Here is a 19,269-nt window from a genome sequence, read left to right as displayed (position 1 = left end):
TGGAAGTAATATTTATAACTTTTAATTTTCATAAACAAAAATTAAATACAAATTATGAAGGGTTAAGGAAAAACTCAACCGCCCTCTCGACGGTAAAAATATATCAATTTTATATTTGGTAACTATTACAATTGTTTTTTAATATATATCTAAAAATAAAATTTCCAATTAATTGAAAGAAAAGAAGAAAGAAGGAAAAATAAAAGAAAAAGAAAAAGAAAAAGAAAAAGAAAAAGAAAAAGAAGAAGAAGTAGGCCAATCTTTCCTGAAAAGCCCAATAACTGAGCTTACCATGTTAAATAAAATAAAAGAAAATAGAGGAGGGGGAAAACTTACTTACTCAAGCTCCTTCGTCTCTCACGCGCTCTCCCTTCTCCGCGTTTTCCCCAGCCCTCGCTCGTTCTTCTTCTGCAACGCCGACGCCGGAGTCGGCTCCCCTTTTTCTTTTACCAACTCCTGCCGCTCCGTAATTCCTTTCCTGCACGTGCCGACGCTGTCGTTACTCTCTCGATCGTGCCGCCGCCGCCACCGCCGCCTCCTTCATTGGAGTTTGCACTGTTTTTCTATTCTCTTGTTACCGGTATTCTCTCGTTCTCAATCTATGTCTTTCTCTTTTCCAATCGAATTGAACGATTAGAAAAACTCAAAGTTAAGACTTGGGAGTGACATAAATGAGGAGTAGCTTGAAAGAACAGTCTCAGCATCGATGAGTTTTTAGATTAAAATCGTGGTAGACATAAATTTGAATAATTCCCTCTTTGTTATCGTATCCAGGTTCAGTTTCTTGTCTGCCGTCGAAATGGCGAAAGAGGAATTTAGGGTGTACAATTCGATGACGCAGCAAAAGGAAGTATTCACCACGAAGGAGCCTGGTAAGGTTGGCATGTACGTCTGTGGCATCACAGCCTATGATTTCAGCCATATCGGCCATGCCCGTGCCGCTGTCAACTTTGACGTCCTCTACAGGTTTACTACTTTCGTGCATTCGTATCTCTATGTCAAGTGATTGCATTTGCGAGTTTTGTTTGGTCTCTTGGATAATGCGATTGTAGACAAAGCCTGGATTTCCAGGTTCTGGGAGTTCTATGTATATTGTTGGCATACAATACTGCTTGCATTGGTTTTCAGAATATACAAGCAAACCTCGTAGTTTTCCATAATCACAAGAGAAAACAAACTTATTAGCTTTCAGCTTGAACAATGTTACCTAGAGACAGAGGAAAAAAGAAACAATTGCAGGAAAAGGTAAAGGAATAAGTGAATCCTCTGTAAGAAAGATGTTAAGTTAGATCATGGTGCATATATATGTAGTGTTTGGAGTCATTTCCTGAATAGGGAAGTTAAAACAAACAGACACGGCCCTTGAAACCACCCAAGCACCCAATATGCCACAACTTTCTCCATTCTCCAAATTGAATGATTGATGGACTAACTATATTTTCCAAATCTAATATCAGCGTGATATTTTCTAGATAGTCTCCCATTAGAGGCTTGTTCCAAAAATCATATAGAATTCCACCCCATGAAGCCATTGGATCAAAATTAATCCTATGAAGGAACAATGCGGTACATTTTAGAATGGAAAACAGTGGAGAATTGATGACCATTGGATCTCTCACCCAAAATGGCTGTAGCAATAATTTTTGAGTAGATGCACCTCGAAGTATTTCACATTTGAGTAGATGCACTTCAAAGCATTCCACCTTGTGGCCCTTAACGAAAAACAATTGCTTCATGAAAATTTCAATTGGAAATACGTACATGTATGGGATAGTGGCTAGGAGAAAACAATCCTTTCTTGTGGATTTGGTTCTTAAAACAATTCAAAATTGGGCCATTTTGTGAGAAATAAACTCTCTGCCGTGGTATGTAGTTCATTTGGATTTCCAATCACATTGCATGGATGTGTTCAATTGCTGAGGGTTCTTCAAGTGGTATTATTATCTTTCGTATTTTGTGTTTGATTTTTCTTATCGTTGAAGAAGTTGTGAAAGGAACTTTTCCTTGTATATGAAATTCTCTTTGGTCGTCACATCTTTTTCATAGATTGTAGGATTTACGGTCTTCTTGTTAGTTTTTGGCTTGTGTTGGGCGCTCTTACTTAGTCTTTGTTCAGATGCTTGAGCGAAAATAAAGGATCACAATGCAGTTAGGTGGCCTTTTAAGAAGCCTTCTAGGTGTTCCTCTTCTTCATAACAAAAGTATGAACACTTAATTAGGCTGATTTGTGACTTCTTTTTTGATTGATTTGTCAAGCAGTGGACTAATTTGAACCCGTATGAGGAAATGGAAACACTTCCTTTTGTTGGCTTTTGAGGAGTAGATAGAGAACATTCACAGCCCCAAAATAGAAAAGCCTTGATAGACCCACATTTGATGACTTCCTCATGAATCCCATTTCTAATGACTCCCTCATGAATCTTTGGAGGTTGATCCTATGGTTATCCTCTCCTCTCAAGTATCAAAATACCAAAAATCCTTTTCCTTTTGGAAGATTATTATTGAAAAAATAGAAAGAAGGTTGTCAACATGGTCATTATACTTCAAAAGGCTGAAGACTCGCCCTAATACAAGCCACAATATCCAACTTCCCTACTTACTACATGTCTTTATTTGAAATGCCACAAAAAGTGGCCGCAGATACAGGAAGATTATTCATAAACTACTTGTGGAAAGATGGCGCACATCTTGTTTGGTGGAATATTATAAACCTCCCAACAGAAAAGGGAGGCCTCGGTCTTCTCTCGATAAGGAAGAAGAACAAAGCTTTCCTCGCCAAATGGATATGGAGATATCATCATGAAGAAAAGGCCTTATGGAGAAATCTTATAAAGGCTAATATACTCCTACATCAAACAAAAATCAGCCCCCTCCATCTTCTACAAAAGGGCCTTGGAAGTTCATAAAGAAACATCAAAACCTCATCACAATCGAACTCGCTGTAAGGTGGGTGATGGGAAGCACATTATTTTGGATAGACCTATGGATTGAAAACGCCATGCTAGCCTTGAAGTATCCACTTTTGTATAGGCTTTCTCATAGCAAAAAAGCCACGATTAAAGAAACGTGGAATGTTGTCAACAAATTTTGGGACCTGAAGCTTGGTAGGAATTTAAAGGATAATGAAGCAACGGAGTGCGTTGAATTAAGCCTTGACCTTGCCCTGTGGTATTGTCAAACAAAGCAGACTCACTAACTTGGCTCCCTAACGCTGACAGGGTCTTTTCTACAAAATCCTTGATGATGGACCTGGGGGAAAAAGTAGAAGCAATAAATCCCATGCTAGCAAAGACAGTATGGAAAGGACATCAGCCTAAAAAGGTGAAGTTCTTCCTTTGGAAAATAGCACATAAAGCCATTAGCACAAGTGAAAATCTCCAAAAAAGAATGCCTTACATCACTCTTTCTCCAAATTGGAGTCCATTATGCAAGAAAGAAAACGAATCATAAAGCCACTTGTTTATGCAGTGCACATATCCTCAGAATTCCTAGACAATGATTCTCAATATATTCGGATGACATCTCACATTTCCTAGGGAGGTAAAGAAAATTTGGATATGGCCTTAACGTACCACCCTTTCAAGAATGCAAAAGCCCTATTATGGAAAATCTTCATCATGTCTTTCTTTTGGAATTTGTGGAAAGAAAGAAATCAGAGAATATTTGTAGAAAAACACGTACCTACACAAAATTTTTCGACTATTTTGTTTACCAAGCTATATCTTGGTGTAAACTGTCTAGTACTTCTACTTCCTATAGTTATACCTCCCTTATTGCAAATTGGGATGGTTTTTTGCAAACACCATGAATTATACATCCCTTTTGTAAATTTCAATCATCAATGAAATTGTCTCTTATAAAAAAAAGTATCAAAATACGTGGCTTAGTCGTAAGGAATTTTTTTCCTTCTATTGTTGGTTATATGATTGAGGGATGTTGATGGTGTCGGATAGTCAAGTTATAACTCATGCTAGTATGTTAAAATTATAGTTTTCAAAGAAAAAATGGCAATAGCTCAAGGAGTATCTTTATTCTTTGAACTTCATATGTTGAATGGTATGGATTAGGTAATTCATCTTCTCTTGAGTGAAAAGGGCTAAGGAAAGAAATACATGGCTTGCTCATAAGGATTCTCTACTACTGTTCGATGTATGATGGAAGGATGTTGATGGTGATAGGGTGGTTAAGTCATTCCTTGGAGTCTCTTAGATAGAAATAAGGATGAATTATAAAAAAATACCCTTTAACTTTGCCATTTGTTTAAAAAATACCCTTAAAAGGTTGCAATATTGCTGTCGACCTTTCATAAATGTTTGGAAACTATCATTGGAGTAGAAAATTGATGTGAACTTAGACATCTCAATTATACAATATGAACTTCAAAGAAGATTTCAAGAATGATGTCCTAAAAAAGTACGGACATAGACATTACACAAACTAGAAAACAGATACAACATGACATAGACATAGTGACATGCCAATTCATAAAAATGTAGGACATAGACACATCGGGGATACATTACTTTTTCTTGAACTTTTTTATTAAATAATATTAAAAATCAAATTCAAAATATTTTAGTTTTGATAACTATTAAGAACAATCAAAACTAAAAAAAAGTGAACAAAAATTTAATTGGTCGTTGATTTTTTTTAAAATTTAAATCTACATAAAATCCAACAAGTCATTATGAAGAACAAAGCCCAAACCACGAAGAACCCAATAAAAGCCCACAAAATAAGATTTATAAAAAAGTTTATAAATAAAGAAAAAGAATGCTAACCCCAAAACACTCTTTTCCTCCCCTCCTTACTTTCTACTTTCCCTCCATCTCTCCCCACCTTCGTTCAATCTCTCTCCCTTTACCGCTGATGGACTTCACCGTTGACTACTTTTTCTAACACGACTGTTTTGCCATCAACTACTTGAAAGGTTTGGGTTTTTGAATGACATGCTTATGATGTGTTCTATCACGCGTCCAAAATTTTTAAAATAATAAAAAGGGGCTCACAATTTTTTATGTCAGACACGTGTTCGGATGTATTCGTGTCCAACATAGACACTCTGTCAAATACAAAGTGTTCGTGCTTCCTAGATGTTGTCCAAGTTTACAACATAATTGAGTTGCATTAAATGCACTCGAACTTCATTCATGACAAAATGAAGTTAAACTCAAGTTTACATTAAATGAAGTCAAGTCACATTTAAAGTTGAAATTAGGTTGCATTTAATGAACTCAAGTGCAACTCATGCTTCATTAAAGAAGAATCAATCTTCATTGATGGAACAATGGCTTCAAAATATTTTAAGTGGGACTTCATTTTCTCTTGGATGGTCACAAGATTTTGAAGGCTGACCAAGAGACTTCTATCTAGGATTTATGGCTCCTTTTATTGTAATTTCAGCTTTAAACCTTCCATTTATAATTTTTAGGTTACTGTAGAGTTAATGGTTGATATGACATTCATGTGCTTGGAATTACAATCCTTAAATTGCCAATAGGTCACAATTTAGGGTTTATTTGGAGGCTATATATATAGCTTAGCTAATTCCTTTTGTAAAAGGGGACTTGTGAATGGAAATTTAGTAAAAAGAGCCTTTGTGCTTTTGTTTAGCTTGAAACTATGATTCTTGGAAATTCTATGTGGTTTAGGTTGTATGCATAGATTCATTTATGCTTGACTTGATCAAACTTTCTTATGGAGTGATTGAAATGTCAAATAAGGAATGATCTTATTTACAGCGATATTCGATTTTTACTTTCCTTTGGTTGATTTTCAAATGCGTTTTTATGGATTTTGAGGTTGAGTTCTATGAGTTCCGTTCTTCCACATGGTTTTTAGATCCCAAAACTGGTTTCATAACATTTTGGCATTGGAGCTACTTTGATTTCATATCATTTGGTACCCGAGCTACTTTGATTTCATACCATTTTGGTGTCCAAACGCTGCACCAATGACTAGGATGGAAAAATGGACGTGGCTATGGCTAGAACAACCTGGCAATGAGTAGTACACATGCTTGGTTAAGTTTGAAGGAATGAAATTTAGACACTTCAATTTTTTGTCGAACATTCTAATTGGTTTTTTACTCCATTGGTAGTTTTGAAACATCTATGAAAGGTTGGGGTAATATTGTAACTTTTGAAAGAAGAGGGTATTTTTGAAACAGAGGGAAAAACTCAAGGGTATTTTTTTTAATTTAACCTAAATGGGGATGAAAAATCTACTTGTTTGGGTTTCCAGTTGAAGAAAGGAATCCTAGTGATCTGCTCTGAAGGATTACAGACTAATCAATCATTTGGAGGTGGAAAAGGAGTTCATCAACTTCTGTCAAAAGCTTCATTGATGTGAGGGGGTCATTCTTTAAAATATTTTGTGGCTGTGTTTAGTTGTATAGGGGGTTTTTTCCTCGGTAAATTTTATCTTGTCCACAAAATCTTTTGTTTCAATTGAAAAAAAAAAAAAAAAATAATAAATAAATAAATAAATAAAGAGAAATTATTCCAGCTTGTTTTTCAACAACAGTCAGGACAAGCTACCATATGTTGTATTGCCAAGTAGTCCAAGATTTGAACTTCATAAGCAAACAGTGGTCGAAGTCTTTCAAATACTAAAATAAAGATTGCAACTTGGATTAGATTTCAAATACTAAAACAAAATTGCAACTTTGGTTGCTTTTATATTAAACTTAATCAGATTTTTCGCACTGCAGATCTTCAAGTACAAATCCTAGATATTTGAGACTGAACACCAAAATTGACGCCTTATTGGAACTGTTTGGTTATTATTTTTTGTTTTTGTTTAGCTAAGCATCGGATAAGTAGTAGAACAACTGTTCCTGGTAACCTGGTTCTTTGTTGTTCTATAAAATAGTTTGTGGTGCTTGTAGTATTGAAGAAACTGTGCAAGTCCAAGCGGGGAGGGATGAAGAAGCGAAGATACACCTTTGCATCTTTTTAGTGGTGATTTAATTTGTTCAAACGAATTAGGTGCCACACTAAAATTTCAATGATGCTTGATTGGAACGTAAAGATATTGGAGTGGGAATATGAAAGTGAGATGCTAATGTGAGGCTATATGATAAGAACCTAGACATCTCAATTATGCAATATGAACTTCAAGGAAGATGAGTTTCATTTATTCTCAGATGGGTACAAATTTTGGGTGGACGATAATTTAAAGTTATTGTATTTCATTAATGTATTTTAGGACTTTTTATTATTATCTTTTTAAGGTTACATTTACATAGTGGCTAATTATGATCATATGATATGAAAGTTACCACTCTTGGAATGCCGTGTGGAAAGTTAAGGGTCTTCATTTTGAGGCTATATAAAGCCATGTATGTTGTCTTTGTAAAGTAGACTTAAAAAATGTAGTAAAAAGAGCATTTAGTTTCTTTGCAATTCTATGTAGTTTAGGTTGCATGTTTAGAATCATTCAAACTTGAATGATCAATCTTGCTTGTGGAGTGATTCGAATCTGAAACAAGAATTTTTGTCTTGGTAATCTGAATCTTACTTTCCCTGAAGTGATTCCTTATCATGCCTTTGGCATTTTTCTTGCTAAATGCATGTTTTCTTTGGCATTCTGTAAGGCTCAATAATTTCTGATAAACTTCCTGAATGTGCAGATCTTTTCTTCCTCATAAACGTTTCTTAAAATGGTGAATGTTTTTCTAACTGAGATAATTGATTATCTTTGGGCCTTGGTGGTTATGTCAAGTAATTGCCCGTTGGTTCTTATATTGCCTACTCAAAGCTCCTTTTTGTAGCTTGACTCTTTCTGTTTGGGCTTTATTTTTGTATTCTTTTGTATTCTTTTTTTTTTTTTTTTTGTAATGACACCTCGATTAATAAAAGAAAAAAGAGACTGGGATATTTGATTTCTCACATATTGATCTATTGACATGAAATATTTTATATACCTATGCAAAGCGAATCGTTTCGGTTGTTTTTTTTGTCTGAATATTTATAATAAAACAGAGATTTCAAATTTTAGTATTTTCTGATTCGTCATGAAAGTGAAGCATGACCTATAATTTAAACTGCTGATTGAATGTTGGACTCTGTTTTCATGTTGGACTTCTTCTGCATTTTGGGTGATTTGTTTTGCAGTTCAGACTATTTATTTTTTATTGAATGGTTCAAAATTGTCTGTAACTTGGTAACAATATCCCTGCAGGTATCTGATGCACCTGGGATATGAAGTTACTTATGTGCGGAACTTTACTGATGTCGATGACAAGGTGAGTGTAGAATTACACAAGCACTCGTCTTACATTGAACAAGAATTACACACACATGCTCAATGATTTACTTGTGCAGGGATGATTTCTTAGAGTTCTATCTTTTTCTTTTCTTCTATTAGAGAATTTTCCACCTGATACAGTCTTGGGATAAGCCAATTTGAAGTGAGATTTCCCTTACAGCTGATCATCCTGAAACTTATCTTCTCTTTTCTCGAATCTAAACCATGCCATGTATCTCTGCTGGATTTAGTTTGTCTATTCTGATACACCCAGTAAGGCCATATGATTGGAGGCCTTATATTTTAGTTTCTGATTCGTCACTCAGTGATGGAAAATGTCAGTTTTTCCGGTCCTGCTTAGGTAGTGAACACATTGCAGACCTAAAAAGCACAAAAAATTGAATCAAAGGAAAAAAAAGCTTAAATTTAGCCGTTGAGAGAAAGAGATAGAGAGAGAGAGAGAGAGTTGAGAGAAAGAGAAAGAGAGAGTCATGACATCTGAAGCCGGCCTCTTGGTGCCACCGTCGCTGTCTCCTTAAGGAAGGCAAAGAGTCGCGACCTCCAGAAGATGAAGAAGGTGAAGAATCACGACCTCTGGAAGACTTAGAGTCGCAACCTTTGGGGTTGTGCCAGGGTGGGGAAGACGAAGGTTTGCGAACAACACTTTGGAAGAGAAGAGTCGCGTTTGAATCGCTGCACAATGATAGAACCCGCTAGCCACTCCTCCGACCGAATAAGACCATGATGACAGCCGCTCCTTCTACAAAGACACCTGCACATCCCACGACCCCCAAAAAAAAAAACTATTCCTTACTATCCACTAAAATAGAAAAAACTAAAATCATTGACAACACATGAAACTATTCCTTGCTGTCCACTAAAATACCAACGCACTGATGGGCACATGAAAAATCCGGAAGGCAAAGAAAAGATTGAACAAGCACTGAACAAGAACAGAAAAGATTTTGTACCCCAGAGGATACCAAGTTTATTACAGATACTTCATGCGGCATTCTTGGACCACATCGTTGGTCAAACCACTGAGAAACAACACCTAAAGGGGCCTCTCAAGTACAACAAGACTCAACACCAAATTTACACATAAGTCTATGGTCATACCACAAAGCCCCAAAAAGGTAACGACCATACCCACCTGCCATGGACAGCCCCATACCTTCCAAGCCAACTCCTCTTAAAAAAAAGGCCAACCCCCCAACCAAACCATACTCCGCCACCCTCCCCATCTTCCATGCCCTATAAACCCATAGCCTCCCCACACATAAACCAATGGCCACCAACCCCTCACCCTACTTTACACCAAACTCCAAAACTCTATCTACTATACCACTTCTTATCCCCGACCTGCAAGTTGTGACAATATCCCCAGAAAAACATGCCATCATCATAAATAACCAAAAAACCTTCCTCACCTCAGGAACAAAATTCTCCACGGTTGGCATTGACCAAGAATCAGACGATGAATATGCATCTAGCCCCTTGCCCCTCTCCACCGCCCCACCATCCCCCACCGCAGAAAAGGCCAACATTTCTCACCTATTGCTAGAGATCAACCTTTGTGGATACAAAGCTTGGCACTCTTTTTCAAGGAAAGCAGGATGAAACCGAGGTATAAGAGGCCACCTCAATATCAGCAACACTCACACCAACAAGAGTCATCCAAATCTTGGCACCATGGCTAAAAGAGCACCACATGTGCATCATGGCTATACCATTTGGGAAAAAGAAGCTCACTACGACCAAGAAATCAGGTAAACTAACTAGGGAAATTGCTAGCCTTCTTTCAAACATCAGTTATGAGAAATCGAGCAAATCACAATTGGGAGGTCAATACCTCTTATGATTATTATCTCTTGGAATGTTAAGGAATTGGGAGATTGGCAAAAGAGAGCCTTAATCAAGTCCTTTCTCCTCAAATACAATCCCACTATTGTTATTCTTCAAGAAACAAAATTGAATTATGTTGATCGCTGGGTACTTAAATCCTGGAGTGCCACACATATTGGTTGGTCAGCTTTGGATGCTTCAGTTTATCAGGGGGGATCTTAATCATGTGGAACGACCTAGCTTTGACCATTTCAGAAGTCACCAAAGGCTTATACACCTTAACCACGCATATTACACTGGCTGATAATTACAGTTTTTGGGTTATAGGAATCTATGGCCCCCGTAGATATCAAGAAAGACATTTTGGCAGAAATTATAGGATCTATCATGCTTATGTACAGAGAATTGACTTTTGGCATGCGATTTCAATCCAGTGGAAAAGCCACCAAAAGCATGAGACACTTCAACAATTTCATAAGAGAAGCCGAACTCATTGACTTTCCCCTTAGTAATGGACTCTATACATGGTTAAACAATAGATCTCCACCCACCTTAACACTCATCGATAGATTTCTTGCCACAGAAGGCCTCCTTGGAAAATTCAGTAACACTGGGTTCAAAGACTGAATAGACCTACATCTGATCATTATCCCATTCTACTTTCCATGGGTTGCTGTAAATGGGGCCCTTCACCCTTCCGATTTGAGAATACGTGGCTGAACCATTCTAAATTTTTTCCAATGGTAGAATACTGGTGAAAGAATACTCCCCTCTGTGGATGGCTAGGGCACGGTTTCATTAACAAACTTAAAAGACTTAAAGAAGTCCTAAAGAAATGGAATAAGGAGGTTTTCGGTTGCATTTCCACAAAAAGAACCAACTGTTAATCGAAATTTCCCTCCTTGATCTGAGGGAGGAAACGGGCTCCATTACACTAGTTCAACACATAGAAAAAGCTCTTGAAAGCAGAACTTATTTCGATGGCAATAAATGAAGAGCAATCTTGGAGACAAAAATGTAAAAAACGATGGTTAGAGGAAGGTGACATAAACTCCACATTTTTCCTTCGTATCATGGCTACAAAGAAACGAAAGAGTACCATCATGGAATTCTATCCACACAAGGCAAAAGTTTAGTAAACGAAGAAGAAATTGTATCAAAATTTGTGTCCTTTTACACGTCTTTATACACAAGGGACAATGCCCTCTGCGAATTTCCTCACGATCTTGACTGGAGTCCTATTGATCAACAGCAAGTTGCCTCCCTCGAGGTCATTTTCACTGAAGAAGAGGTGGGGAAGGCAATTCAGCACTTGGGCTCCGACAAAACTCTAGGACCAGATGGTTTTACCTCAGATCATTATGATAGCTGATATCATGAGAGTATTCCAAGATTTTTTTCGAAACGGAGTTATTAATGGCAACCTGAATGAAACATACATATGTTTGATCTCAAAGAAACTGGATGCTCGCATTGTTACAGACTTTCGTCCCATAAGCCTCACGATCGGTCTATATATAAAATCATTGCAAGGGTATTATCAGAACGTCTTAAAAAGGTTCCCCCCTTCACAATAATTGGGCAACAAATAGGTTTTGTTGAGGGGTGACAAATTCTTGATGCATCCCCCATGCCCAACGAACTCATTGATGAAAGGGAAAGAAAGAAACAAAAAATGTGTAGTCATTAAACTTGACATGGAAAAGGCCTTCGACAAGGTTGATTGGACTTTCCTCGAAAACATTCTTGTGGCAAAAGGCTTTAGCCCAAAATGGCGAAGGTGGATTAAAGAATGCATCTCATCCACAAATTTCTCCATCATCATCAATGGAAGACTGAGAGGGAAGATTTATGCCACATGAGGTCTAAGATAAGGAGATCCACTATCCCTTTTTCTCTTTATCATGGTAATGGACTGTCTCAGTTGCCTACTGACAAAAGCAGAATACGAAGGGTTGATAAAAGGTTTTCAGATTGGTAATGAAGGCTTGAGCATCAACCACCTTCCGTTCGTAAATGACACAATCCTCTTTTCTGATTTGGTTGAGACAGTAAAAACCTTTGAAGGATTCTCTGGACAAAATATCAATCTCCAAAAAAAGGGATCATGGGCATCAATATTAGCACAGAGATCATGGGCATCAATATTAGCACAGAGATCATGGGCATCAATATTAGCACAGAGATCATTGGAGAATTTGGAGCATATATGGTTGTAAAAAGATGGGCATCAATATTAGCACAGAGATCATGGGCATCAATATTAGCACAGAGATCATTGAAGAATTTGGAGCATATATGGTTGTAAAAAGGGAGAATGACTGAATATGTACCTAGGACTACCTTTAAAAGGAAACCACAAATCCTTTTCCTTTTTGAAGATTAATATTGAGAAAATAGAAAGAAGGTCGTCAACATGGTCATCACGTTATACTTCAAAAGGCGGAAGACTTACCCTAATACAAACCACAGTATCCAACTTCCCTACTTACTACATGTCTCTATTTGAAATGCCACAAAAAGTGGCCGCGGATATAGAATTTTTTTTTCAGAAACTACTTGTGGAAAGATGGCGCACACCTTGTTCATTGGAATATTATAAACCTCCCAACAGAAAAAGGAGGCCTCGGTCTTCTCAGGATAAGGAAGAAGAACAAAGCTCTCCTCTCCAAATGGATATGGAGATATCATCATGAAGAAAAGGCCTTATGGCGAAATCTTATAAAGGCTAAATATACGCCTACATCAAACAAAAATCACCCCTCCATCTTCAACAAAATAGCGCATATAGCCATCAGCACAAGTGAAAATCTTCAAAAAAGAATGTCCTACATCACTCTCTCTCTCTCTAAATTGGTGTCCATGATGCAAGAAAGAAAACGAATCACAAAATCACTTGTTTATGCAATGCACATACGCTCAGAATTTCTGGATAACGATTCTCAATATATTTGGATGGCATCTCACATTTCCTAGGGAGGTAAAGGATTTTTTGGATATGGCCTTAACGTACCACCCTTTCAAGAACGCAAAAGCCCTATTATGGAAAAACCTCATCCTGGCTTTCTTTTGGAATCTGTGGAAAGAAAGAAATAAGAGAATATTTGTAGAAAAGACACAGACCTACCCAAAACCTTTCGACAATGTTGTTTAACAAGCTATATCTTGGTGCAAACTACCTAATATTTTTACTTCCTATAGTTATACCTCCCTCATTGCCAATTTAGAAGGTCTTTTGTAAACATCATGAATTATACATCTCTTGTAAATTTCAATCATCAATGAAATTGTATCTTATAAAAAAAAAAAAAAAAAAAAAATCAGTTTAGACGCATTTTGAACTCTTGTTAAGTATACTAAATATGGACATCAAATAATGTAGGACTAAAACAATAAATTTGGAGAGAAAAGTACATCAAATTCATTTTTTAAGAAAATAAATGCATAAACTTATATTAGAATATATATTCCTCTTAAAAAATATATATTATTTTTATACAGAGGAGATTCAAAGTCTATAAGTGCATTTATTATTTTAATAAATGTGTCATTGTCGTGTTTGTATCCTAGAATTTTAAAAAATTGACATGTCATCATGTTCTTGTCATGTTGTATCTGTCTCATATCCGTATTCTTCCTCTTAGTTGGAGACCATTAGTATTTTTTTTTTCCTGGCTGTGCTAATAAAACTAGATTTTGTTACTTCCATTTAATGAAGTCAGTGTATTGATGCTATGCCATGCTATGCCTCATATTGGGAATTAAATACTCTTTTTTCTACTGTACTTCGTAGAATCATTGTTCTGTCCATTTTTTTGTAATCTCAATTATTTATGCTACGTGTGTCATAATGGGTAAAGTAAGGTGGATCTGTCGCTCTTCTTGGTTCAGATCTTATTTATTTTTAATTTTACGCCCTTTTTACTTGAGCTCAACATGGGACAGCTTTTTATTTGCTTCTTACTGAAAGAGTAAATGTTTTCGTTTGTATTTTTCATTTAAAGGACCCTTGTCCAGCAACAATGACCATAATTAATAAATGCACAAGGGGTAACATCCCACGATGTTTTTTCATTGACTAATGATTGATTAAGTTTCTCCTTTGCTTTAGTAATTCGAAGCCAGTGATGTAACTTACAAACTGTCTAATTATAGTTAGTCTTGGAGACAATTGCTATGAAGTTAGATTGCCTAATTTGTTTATTTTTACATTTTCCTAATAGTAAAGTCATGGCCATCTCTAGTCATTATATTTTTCTGTATTTGAGGTTGCTATTCTTACTATTAACAGATAATTCGACGGGCAAATGAGTCTGGGGAGAATCCACTGTCATTAAGTGAACGCTTTTGCCAGGAATATCTTGCTGACATGGATGATCTTCAGTGCCTATCTCCAACACACCAACCTCGCGTGTCAGATCACTTGGAACAAATTAAGGACATGATAACTCAGGTATGGATCTTTATACCCACTCAACAATGAAAGCAAAATGCACCAATCCAGGTCAACAGCAAACTTTATTTATTTTTGTTCCTGTAAATTGCAGAATGCATCCATATCTCGTATGTATATTTATATTTTAGAATACGTGCAACTTTTGTCCATACCTAGCCAATTGTGGTTTAGAAATTCGCTGTAAGAAGGCATAATGATTGGTCAGAGATCCGGTGTTACTGCAGTAGTGTGTTTACCACCTGCTCTTTAAATGTGTTTTCTTCCAAATATAACTATGTTTGCTTTAATGACTATTTTTGTAATTATTGTGGAAAAAAAATGTGCATGGATTGTGTGTGTTGAAATTTTAGCTATGATTGTCTATCCACGTGACACCAATGAGGGCGAATTAAATATTAGAAGACTTGGAGTCAGTTTTCTTGACTATTAAATGTAGGAGAGTTAAGTGGTTGTCCTTAAGTATTCTCAAGGTGCACGCTTGGACGGATACTCATGGATATAAAATTGAATTGGCTTTTCATGTCAATGATACCAATAAGTTCGAGGATATTTTCTAAAATGAATTTATTGATTAATCTAGGGAGCATCAAATGTAGGAGAGTTTGGTGGTTGTCCGTAAGTATTCTCAAGGTGCACGCCTGATGGATACAAAAATGGAATTGGTTTTCATGTGAATGATACCAATAAGTTGGAGGATATTTTCTAACATGATTTATTGAACGCTTGGATGGATACTGATGGATATAAAAGTGGAATTTGCTTTTCATGTGAATGATACCAATAAGTTGGAGGATATTTTCTAAAATGAATTCATTGATTAATATAGGGAGCATTAAATGTAGGAGTGTTAGGTGGTTGTTCTCAAGTATTCTCAAGGTGCACCCTTGGATGGATACTAATGGATATAAAAATGGAATTGGCTTTTCATATGAATGATACCAATAAGTTGGATGCTATTTTCTAAAATGAATTTAGGGAGTGTTCTATTTAGAAGATACAATGGAGTCTTGCATTTTATGAACTTTTAGTTATCTTGCTGTTTCATATGAATATTTCTTCTTTGTTCCAGATGTGAATGAAGGGCTAACGTTTATTTATCTGACTGATTTGGATTGTCTTATTTGATTTTTTGTTGATAAATTTGCAGATTATAAATAATGAATATGGCTATGTGGTTGATGGAGACGTGTTCTTTTCTGTGGAAAAATTTCCAAATTATGGCCAATTGTCAGGACAAAGACTTGAAAATCATAGAGCAGGCGAACGGGTTGCTGTAGATCCAAGAAAGCGTAGTCCTTTTGACTTTGCTTTGTGGAAGGTTAAAAGCGGATATCAATTTGGCTATAAAGTAGGAATAGGAATTTATTGTATAGTGTTTTTTATAAATATAATTTTTGTAGGCTGCAAAACCTGGTGAGCCAAGTTGGGAAAGTCCGTGGGGTCATGGAAGACCAGGATGGCATATAGAATGCAGTGCTATGAGTGCTCATTATCTTACTTTTAAGTTTGATATCCATGGAGGTGGCATTGATTTGATCTTTCCACATCATGAAAACGAGGTCGCACAAAGCTGTGCTGCCTGCCAAGAGAGTAAAATCAGTTATTGGATGCACAATGGGCATGTTACAAATAATAATGAAAAGATGTCCAAATCACTGGGTAACTTTTTCACCATTCGCCAGGTAGTATGGGCATAAAGGAGATATTGAAGTTTCTTTACCTTTTGTTTAGTTTTTGTTATTACCTACTACTTTTTTCTTGTACTTGCAGATTACGGAAAGGTATCATCCATTAGTTTTGAGACACTTTTTAATAAGTGCTCACTATCGGTCTCCTCTCAACTACACAGTCTCTCAGTTGGATAGTGCATCAGATACTATTTATTATATATACCAGGTTTGTGATCCCATCAATGTCTGAGAATACCCTCTACCGTCCCATGGTCTGTCATTTATTATTATCAGTTTTTTTAATGAAACTCATGGTCGCTGTTTATAATCGGTGATGCAAGGTGGCATTAATTAACTCATGATAGATAATTCCTAAATGATCAGTTCATTTATTTAGTTGATACTCATGGCCCATTTTTGTTTAATTGTTAGACTTTCCAAGATTGTGAAGATGCTTTATTACAACATCAAGGGGAAAACCTGACTGAGGGTTTGGGAAAAACAGCCAAAAAAGATCCTGTTTCCTCTGCTGCTGAAGAATGCATCAATAATCTACGCTCCGAATTTCAAACTAGAATGGCAGATGACTTGAACACGGCACATATATTGACTGGAGCTTTCCAGGAAGCTCTGAAGTTCATAAATAGTACTTTAACCTCGCTGAAGGTACAGTTTTTTGCATGCAGACACTTCTCCAATGCTGGGAATTTGTTTATACCATTGTTTAGAAGTTTTGATTTAATCAAATTGAATTTTGAACTTGAATAAGCAGTGGAGTGAATACTTTCATTTAAAGGAATTCAATCCATTGAGTCGATTTTAATTTTTTCTTTTATTTTTATTTTTGTTGAGACTTGCTACTTGCTGTAAGCATTTTTGTGATTGGGCTAGACTAGGGGGCTGGTTTTTATGATTATATTGGAGTTTCTTTTGGTTTTGGTAATTTAGTATCAAGTGTTGAGTTGGTAGTATTTTTGTGGTCAGGTTAGATGCTCTGTTTTTATGGCTTTGATTGTAGTTGGGTTGTTTTCATAGTTGGGAGTTTTTATGTTGTTTTTATTAGTGAGATGTTGGGTGATCTATTGGATGGTTTTATTTTCTAAATTTTTTCTTTCTTTCATTTCTCTCGATCACAACTTGGTTCTGTATATGTTAATTTTACCATTTATTGAAGTGTAGTGTTAAATTGATTAAAATAATTATAATCTACTAAACTGACTACAGGGAAAATATATTCTCGTTTGACATTTTGTTATCCCGCTGCCTCTTCTCGTGCTCTGTTCAATGTAAAATAACCATTCATGTTTTTGATTTTATCAGAAGAAGCAACCAAAGAAACAACAGCTCTCAATGATTCATGCCCTTATCAGTGTGAAGAAGGAATTGCGAGAAGTTCTAGATGTTCTAGGATTGCTATCCTCTTCTACTTCCTCTGAAGTAAATATAATCTGTCTTGGTGTTTTATTTATTTTTCTCCTTTTATTTATCTTGACACTTTTATTGTCTTGGTCCCTCACATGTCAATAGACTTTGATTTTTGAAACTTCAAACCTATTTATTTTTAATCTTGCAGGCAAACATTTCTTGTTTCTTGTTTTCTGAAATTTGAAATTAAAATTTTAAAATTTTATACAAAAATTAGTTTTTTTTTTTATAAATAAAATTATAACCCAAAGCTGCATTTTTTTTAGTCAAGAATGATAAATTTTACTGTTATTTATGTTTTTGGGAAAAGAAAACTGAAATAGGAATAAGAAATAAGAGATTGGACCTTGTTGTTTCTAAAACTTATTAACAGTTACCAAATGCTATCGTTTCTAAAAATTAGAAACAAGAAACAAGACTGTTATTTATCAACTCTGAATTTGTTTATGTAAGTTAAGAGATCAAATGAAAAATTCAAAGCATTGGGATCATAAGAGAACAAACCTTCTGTCTTCTCTACATAAATAAATAAATGAATGAATAAAAGAACGAGATGAAGGTTTGTATATTATAGGCTGGAATTCAACTAGTTGAACATGCATTGCATTTCTGATGTGAGGTGTTTTCCCTGTAGGTTTTGCAGCAGTTGAAAGACAAAGCAGTTAAGAGAGCAGGCCTGGTGGAAGATGATATACTGAAATTGATCGACGATAGAACACAAGCAAGGAAAAACAAAGATTTTGCGAGAAGTGACCAAATCCGAGCCGAGCTATCTGCCTTGGGCATAGCTCTCATGGATGTTGGCAAAGAGACCGTCTGGAGACCGTGTGTTCCTGTAGAACTGGCACCACCGCCTCCTCCGTCTGAACAGAACAAGTCTACTCCATTGGCCGAGAAAAAACCAACAGAGCAGCAGGTTGCTCAGCCACCAGCAGTTGAACAGAACAAGGCAGCTCAAGAACAAGCAGTACAGGATGCTCAGCCACATGAGGAAAATAAGGCGACCGTGCCCGTCTGATGTTGCATCCGATTTGTTGAGGAGAGGGATGAAGGATGAGATTTACATTACATTGTTGGCCAGTTGTAAACACAAGTTGGCCCTTAATATAGAAACCTGAAGGATTTTGGAAGAGCATGTGTAGCATACAGGTATGAACTCTAGTTCCATATACTTTAATTTTTGTGAACTGTGATACCGAGAGAAATTATTATCTTATACGGCTGTTTTGGGGACCAAAAATTAATCCCAGCTGACTGCCTGTTGGGTTTTTCATTTGAAATATTTGATTATGAACCAAGGAGACTGGATTGCTCAATCACCGTCATTTTCTTTATGGTTGAGTGTTTTATCAAATCTTAAGGACGAGAATGAGCAACACACAAATTTGAGCAAAGGAAATACACCTGATTTACACTGATTTAATGAGAATTGCACACTAGTGTGATGCTTACATCAAGTTTAAGAGGTAAACTGTACATGCTAAGAGTTTGAGAGTGAGGTTTGAGTTGCCTTCAGTGGAGTTTTTCACAAAGGATGACCTAGGTTTTTGCTTCCCTCTTAACTTCATCTTGTAAAAGGTTGAATCAAGCATTTTTTTGGCTTGGACTGTTGGCGTGCGATGC

General features: G+C 36.2%; 1 protein-coding gene across 1 annotated transcript; it reads left to right on the top strand.

The window, feature by feature from the left end:
* The first annotated feature begins 301 nt into the window (after positions 1 to 301).
* Positions 302 to 18,962, top strand: LOC111472181 (cysteine--tRNA ligase 2, cytoplasmic). The gene is made up of 10 exons (XM_023117829.1): positions 302 to 580; positions 775 to 966; positions 8,185 to 8,248; positions 14,387 to 14,548; positions 15,699 to 15,869; positions 15,952 to 16,233; positions 16,322 to 16,447; positions 16,654 to 16,887; positions 17,542 to 17,658; positions 18,281 to 18,962. The coding sequence occupies exons 2-10, from the start codon at positions 800 to 802 to the stop codon at positions 18,662 to 18,664; spliced, it is 1,707 nt and encodes a 568-aa protein (XP_022973597.1). The 5' UTR covers positions 302 to 580; positions 775 to 799; the 3' UTR covers positions 18,665 to 18,962.
* The last annotated feature ends 307 nt before the right edge of the window (positions 18,963 to 19,269 follow it).

The sequence above is a fragment of the Cucurbita maxima genome, unplaced genomic scaffold (assembly GCF_002738345.1).
Source record: "Cucurbita maxima cultivar Rimu unplaced genomic scaffold, Cmax_1.0 Cma_Scf00067, whole genome shotgun sequence".
NCBI classification, from domain to species: Eukaryota; Viridiplantae; Streptophyta; class Magnoliopsida; order Cucurbitales; family Cucurbitaceae; genus Cucurbita; species Cucurbita maxima.
Note: the sequence above shows the minus strand (reverse complement) of the source record. Positions and strands in the feature narration are given on the sequence as shown.